The sequence below is a fragment of the Cupressus sempervirens genome, chromosome 1 (genome assembly GCF_028749045.1).
Source record: "Cupressus sempervirens isolate cs-2001-9-10 chromosome 1, ASM2874904v1, whole genome shotgun sequence".
NCBI lineage: Eukaryota > Viridiplantae > Streptophyta > Pinopsida > Cupressales > Cupressaceae > Cupressus > Cupressus sempervirens.
This window is the reverse complement of record NC_143118.1, coordinates 619,968,085-619,975,570: the sequence shown is the minus strand read 5'-3', so window position 1 is coordinate 619,975,570 and position 7,486 is coordinate 619,968,085. Positions and strand designations below refer to the sequence as shown.

Sequence of the window (7,486 nt, the reverse complement as noted above, 5' to 3'; positions counted from 1 at the left end):
GAGTCAAAGGGGGTTATAGGTTGACCTATGACCCCCTTGAACCCATTAAATGATGACATATGTCCCTAGGTGTCCTAGGACCCCTAGAGGCATATTAGAATCATTCTTCTGGGTCGAAGGGGGTCATAGGTTGACCTATGACCCCCTTCGACCCATTACATGACCACATATATTAGAATCGTTCATATGGGTCAAAGGGGGTCATAGGTTGATCGATGAACTGCTTCAACCCATTACATGATGACATATGTCCCTAAGGGTCCTAGGACCCCTAGGGACATATGTTGTCATTTAATGGGTCGAAGGGGGTCATAGGGTGACCTATGATCCCCTTTGATCCATATGAACGATTCTAATATGTGCTTAGGGGTCCTAGGACCCCTAGCGACATATGTCATCATGTAATGGGTCGAAGGGGTTCATAGGTCAACCTATGACCCCCTTTGACCCATATGAATGATTATAATATGTCCCTAGGGGTGCTAGGACCCCTAGGGACATATGTGGTCATGTAATGGGTCGAAGGGGGTCATAAGTTGACCTATGACCCCCTTTGACCCATAAGAACGATTCTAATATGTCTCTAGCGGTCCTAGGACCCCTAGGGACATATGTCATCATTTAATGGGTCAAAGGGGGTCATAGGTCAACCTATGACCCCCTTTGACTCATATATATTAATAATATACATATATATTAATAATATACATATATATTAATAACATAAATATTAATAACATATATATATATATATATATATATTACGTTATTATATTTAATAAAAATATTACGTTATTATATTTAGTAAAAATAATAATAATATAAATTATATTTATAGATTATAATAAGAATAACATAATATATTATTATATATTAATAGATTATATTTTATATCTTTACATTATTTTATTTTATATATATATATATATATATATATATATATACATCTTTACCTAGTAATATAACTGAAATAATTTATAAATCATAAGCTATAACTCTTAAATCCAGTTTTCCCTCCAAAATGTGTTGAGATTTCAAAATTTTTAGCAAAACTCACCGAGCCATATCGGATATCCGATTAGGTTTGGTATTTACCAAGCCTACCCGGTCAACCCAAAAGACATGTTTGAAGAGGGTTTTAATGATACTCAGACTTTGAGTAGCTGTCTAACAATGTTATTTTGATCGAAATTGAATGAAACAAATAGGGTTTTATAATATCGCTCTCGGTATTCCATCAATATAATTTCTGTCAAATTTTGAGTTCGATAAGTATTTATTAGTTAATTACCAATGAAGATTATTGTAAAGTGTTGATTGACATACTGATTGAAAAATAACTATAACTTTCAAACGGTATAACATTTTTTAAATCTAAAAGTTGTGTCACATTCTATGCTTCACCTAGCATAAGAAAAAAAGAAAAACAAAAATTGGTAAAATTTTGTATTAGTTAAGGTGGTCAGAGATGAGACTTTTTTTTTCAAAAAAGTTTTGGTAGAAAATTCATATTTAATTATTTATTTGAAATAAAAATATCAAAAAATATGCGTCACATTCAAGCATGAGTCTACTTTTCATATCTATAATTATATTAAAAAAATATTATCATTTGATTTTGATTAAGGTGATCAGACATACACCTACTTTTTATTTTTGCCTTGAAATTTTCGTAGTACTGCATTAAAATTCATACTTTTGACCAATCAATTATTTTTTTCTCGTGATAAGGCCTAGTATTTTAGAAACTACATTCAATTTCCTACAGATTATTTTCTTACAACTTTTTGATATAAAGTCCATAACCACTTCAAAATTATGTGTCAAGTTGACATAACCCTGATTTGCTGATTTTTCACTGCCACTTAAAGCCATAGTTTGGTACACCATGATCCTGCACATACCCTACCTTATGGTTGGGTGTAAAGTGGGAAATTTGGGAAGGATAGAAATGGATAAAATATGTTTAATTTCTTTCTATCTGCCAATTTTGATTAGAATTGATACAATATGTTTTGTTTCTTCTATCAGTTAATATTGGTTCTTAAAGTGCTTTGGCCATGGTTGTTTTTCTTTTTATAATGAATATGTGTAGATATGTTGTTATATTATTTTTACCTACCACATTTCGTTATTAGGCTACTTAGACATATGTGGAAAGTAGTATGTTTCACAGTTGCATCATATCCATCTAATCCTCTTGTTCTGAGTTGCGAGGCTTCTCATGCCAGGTTCAGGGTGTTCTTCATGTCAAGAAGGACCCTAGGGGAGCTAAACACTTTGTGGTTGGCATGGTAAAAGTGCATAGGCCAAACTCATCTTAGATAGCGGATGAGCGATGTCCGATGGCTATAGAGACCGAGACTTGCAGATGGACACATGTCTGAGGAAAACTTGTTTCAAACTCTCATTTGATGTAATGTATTTAATCATGTTATGATGACCACTTGATGTAATTATGAACAATGATGTATCTATAACGATTTTCAAATTTGTAATTGTTAATCATTCATTTTGATGGATGGGTAACGTGTAGGTAAGCATCCTTGGATAATGTCATATATTACACTTTTTAATGGATAACTATTATTGGATTTCTTATTTTTGGTTAATGACATGGATAACAATTGTTTAATATGTTATGACTAATGGAAATGATTGTTGACTATTCAACTAGGTTTTTCACTTGTGTTATTTCCTCATTTTTGGCAATTGATGATGTGGCAATTGCTTAGTAGGACATGGTTCTTACAATTGGCTTATGGACCTGCACTCTTATGATCCTAGAGATTGTTGATTGCCCAATCAAGAGGCTAATTACAACTAAATCATTTGGAAGATCAAAGGTAGTTCATTGCCAAACCTCACTGATGTCTTTCTGATAATAATAAAATTACGAGTTTGTCAATTCAAGTCTAGGAGTATTTGAGCTCCTCAAAGGCTTTGTTTTCTTTGATTTCAAATTTTGGCATAGATATGCAATTCACACCCTTCAAATATGATATTCTTTGATAAATTATGATTGTAACACCTAGAATTCACCCTAGCTTTGATGTTGTTCAAGTCCTACTTCAAATGGTTTTCAGTGTCTTCCACAAAATTGATTTGCCAATCCAAAACAAAGTTCGACCTACTCTACTTATGTTGCCCACAAGAGTTTTCTTAATCATTTTATAAACTATGGATGGTTTGATTTAAGTTTCAGAATGTATTTGAATGCTAATACGCTTTACTATCTGGAGAAAAAATCTATGGGCCTAAAATCTCTTGAATTCAGTTTTCTTTGGAATTAAAGCCATGAATGTATTGTTAAATTTAGTTAGTAATTCAAAAATGACTTTTATTATTATTTTACATTAATTTTATAAATGATGTTTCTTATAGTAAAATTCAAATTTACATGTATTCTTGCAGATGAAGGTGGAAACTCCCCCAATTGAACAAGGCTTTACTTGTCCAAGATGAGGCAATTAGGACACTCTTTTGACTTATCAATTCTTCCATGATTATAGTGAAGGCTTATGGAGACAAGGCATCCTTTAGGATTGAGATTTTTGGGAGTTAAAGCATAGGATTGGTTTGGCTAAGAGTGGAGTAGAGAATGCTGCAACATGCCTTGAAAGTTTCCTACTCCTAATCTCATTCTCCATTTCCAAGTTGTTCCTAGTCTAAAGCAAAGTAGCATGTATAAAACTAAAAATTAAATATGGTTTATAGTTATCTTTAATATGTGGACCATTATGCATCTAATAATTGATATTATTTAATCTTTAATTTTTATGGACTTAGTATTTGTATATAGAATAAAGTACATTGTTGAAGAATAATTTTTTTATAAAAAATTGTAAATTAAAAAAAATCTTAAAAAGCGAGTTCAGCACTAATGAGGTTTATTAGTATTCTTTTAGATGGAGTTAAATTAAATTAAAAAAAGATAAAGTTGTGTGATTCAACTTGTTTTTTTGAGTCAAATATTGACCTATGAATACTGTTTCACACGAATCTATCTTTTCCTAGTCAATCTCATTGACTTAAATTCTCATTATCACTGGTCAGAATAAACCACTTAACACATTGCATTTATACCCAAAAAAATCTCTCAAACACTTAATGAGGGCCTTATAAATAAAATTGCAAGCAGAGTAGTTCTAAACGTGCAGGAAACTTAACAATTAAATGCATTCCAACTGTGATGGATGACCTCCTAGAAAGTAAGTTCTTCTACCATAGAACATCACCTGGAAACAATTTATGCTGTAACCTCTCGAGCAAAACGTGAAAGATTTACATCAGAAGATCCGCCGGCCATCATAGCCCGCCTCGCGGCCTCTTTCCATCTCAAGCTGTTCTTCCTCAACTCTGCGAATTCTTCCCCTCCCTCCATCGCCCATCTCACACACCTCTCAATCTCCTCCATCCCCACAACCCCATCTTCCCCTTTCTTCATTCGCCGCCCTATTCTCCATACATCCGCCATGCATTTTGCATTACTCGGCTGATCCGTCCATATCTCCAAAGTAAGCGTAGGAACGCCCAAGCTGAGAGCATCCAGAGTAGAATTCCAACCACAATGGCTCATAAACACCCCCACTGATGGATGTGACAGCACTTCGAGTTGAAAACACCATTCCGCCATTAAACCCCTTTCTGCGACTCTCTCCACGAATCCTTCAGGCAACAGCAAATTGAGATCTTGGTGCCCTTTGGGAGGCCTGATGATCCACAAGAAACTCTGTTGGCTTCTCTCAAGCCCCTCTGCAATTTCATGAATCTGATTAGGGCTAATGGAGGTTATGCTGCCGAAAGAAACATAAACAACTGAATGTGGGGGTTTGCTATCGAGCCATTTGGTGATGAACTCCGGCCCTTCCCAAGGATCTGCCCCTGCTCCGACCCGTGTATCCTCCGAATTGCCTCCCAGAAAAGCCATGGGTATGGAAGGCCCCACTGTTAAAATGGGCACTCTCACTGATCCGCTCAAATAATCGAGCACCTTGTTTTCCAGGTCGTCAAATGAATTGATGAGCACAAATGAAGCATCTGTTACAGAGTCCAGATCTGCGATTAAATCGGGCAATCCTTGGGGATGCTGCAATGAAGCAGGTAAATCCTTGATATTGAATTCGCCCAGACAGGGCAATTCGAAGGTCTCCGGCAGATTTCGTTCTCCATCCCACTTCTCAACTGTAACGAGACCAACAAGAAGAAATCGATTATTTGAAAACTTTTATTTTAATGAATCATGCGACTCGCACAAACTTGGAAAAGGGGAAATTTTATTTTAATTGAGATATCACTGACCAGTCTTGAAATGGTGATAGATAGAGAACACCGTGGCCGATTGCGTCCATAAGAAGGCGTGGGGGATGCCCAGCTTGGCTGCAATTTTGGGAACCCAGGGAAGGAAGGAATCATAGATGACGCATGATACAGGATTGGGGGAGGTTTTGAAACGGAGGAGGAGGGATTCGAACCCGTGACCTGTCATGGTGCGGTGCATGTGATCGAAGAGGAAATCGTTGATGTGGGCGTCGATGGTCACATCAGAGGGGATTTCATCGGGAATCCACTCCAACTGAACAAGCCCTGGGTCGCTAAGGCGGTTGAGATAATCTTTGGCCTTTTCAATTCTTGGGTGATCGTAATGGAGGCTTACGAAGGAGACGAGACAGCCTTTCGAAGCGAGATTTTTGGCGAATTGAAGCATGGGATTGGTGTGGCCGAGTGTGGAATAGGGCACCGCCACAACGTGCCCTGCAAATTTCTTGCTTCCCATCTCTTTCTCCATTTGTAAGCTCCCGGAGCTGAGAAGCAAGTGTAAAACTCAAAGCTGAATATGATCGGCAATGATCTCCAATCTCAACTGTATGTGCGTTGACGTGCAGGATGGATGGGCTTATTTTTTTTTTTTAAATATGAAAGCTGGCGCATTCTTAAAAAACTCGATTAGGATATAATTGTCTTTAATATATGTCATGGACTGACATGGATATGCTGTAAATGATTTTATTTATATACAACTTATCTTTTCTATGGGTCCACTGTTTCTTGAACTTTAGTTGATAACCTATATTGAGATATTTACCTATATGATGTGACATATACGTATTGCTTGATTAATTCTTAAGTGGGAATTCCCACAATCACTGTGTATGTGTTGCTTGTTTAATTTGTAGTGTAAAATATAAGCATTGTTTATTTATTCCTCCCTGCCTTATAAGGCAGGGAATTAATGTTCCCGGATGTCCGTTGCATTAATTTTGGCATTCAAATAAAATTCAAAGTCTAAATTATTATTTTTATACAAATTTCAATTTTGTGATTGGTCAGGGATATTTTTGCTGGGGATTGGTCAGGGATATTTTTGCTGGGGTTAACGGATTTAGAACAAAATTTAAAAATAATAATAACAATCACCACCGACAGAAGAAGTCTGGAAGGCTCAGGAACCAAATGACTTATTCTCTCTCTTCCCAGAAGAAGATTCTGGAACCTAGTGACTCCCAGCTCATGTGAGCGCTAAGATGGTGGAACAACTCCTCCTCACCAGCTGGTGCAACAGATCCATGTGCAAGGTTACACCCAGAATAGCTCCAGCAGCCAGATTGTGGTGACCAACTATCCGTTTTGACAACTGAGGACATTCTGTAAAAGTGAAAGAGGAAGACCATTCTGAAAATGCACAAGATAGAAAGAACAGCACAAAACATGTAAATTGTACCAATTTTCCACAGTGCAAAGCGGATGAGAGATCTTTAAGTGAAATAGTGGACGCATGGAAGAGAAGGCTGCAACAAGGGTATCAACGAGTAGAAAAAGGTTTGTATTTACCTTTTTCTTGTTTCTGAAACGATAAAACTATGTAGTACTAATGAATCAAGTGTGGAATGAGCTAAAGTAGTGAATCTTTTTCCCGTTTGTGCAGCCAGGAAGCAACGAGCAATTCAACTAATCGAACTAGAAGAACTACCCCCACAGCAAGGAAATCCTATTTCTCCAAGTAACATAAAATTGAAAAGTTCTTTTGTCACGAGCACCAAGAAGTGAGAGTGTGCTCGATTTCTTGCTAAATTACTGCTATCTTTCGTGCCCTTTTCTATTTATGTTGTCTGAGATCTTACCTGTTTCTCCATACTTGTTTCTTCACATTATTTGGCGAATACTACCTTTTATGGTCAAGAAAGTTTCTGTGCATATTGGCATGCTTTCCTGCTGGACTTATGTTTCATTCTGGTCCAATGGACTGATTGTATGCATCTCTTGGAAAATATGTTCTACATGATCTTCTAAAGATAAATTTTGAGGCAGAAATATATTTTGACGATAACATAATATTGAAGATGAGATCATTTTGAAGGTGATTATCCCAGTTTCACATTTCAATTACAATGACGATATTCTTTGTTATTTTAATTTTCTTCCATTTGTTTTTATCAGGACAAATTACAGCTTGGTATATAAGAATATAAAAATTTCAACACCAAAT

At 36.2% G+C, this 7,486-nt stretch overlaps 1 protein-coding gene across 1 annotated transcript; it reads right to left on the bottom strand.

Moving 5' to 3' along the window:
* Positions 1 to 4,060: 4,060 nt before the first annotated feature.
* Positions 4,061 to 5,901, bottom strand: LOC149579439 (mogroside I-E synthase-like). The gene is made up of 2 exons (XM_089832776.1): positions 5,302 to 5,901; positions 4,061 to 5,184 (listed from the first exon to the last, which is right to left on the bottom strand). Exons 1-2 carry the CDS (start codon positions 5,786 to 5,788, stop codon positions 4,250 to 4,252), a joined length of 1,422 nt encoding a protein of 473 aa, XP_089688902.1. The 5' UTR covers positions 5,789 to 5,901; the 3' UTR covers positions 4,061 to 4,249.
* Between the last annotated feature and the right edge of the window lie 1,585 nt (positions 5,902 to 7,486).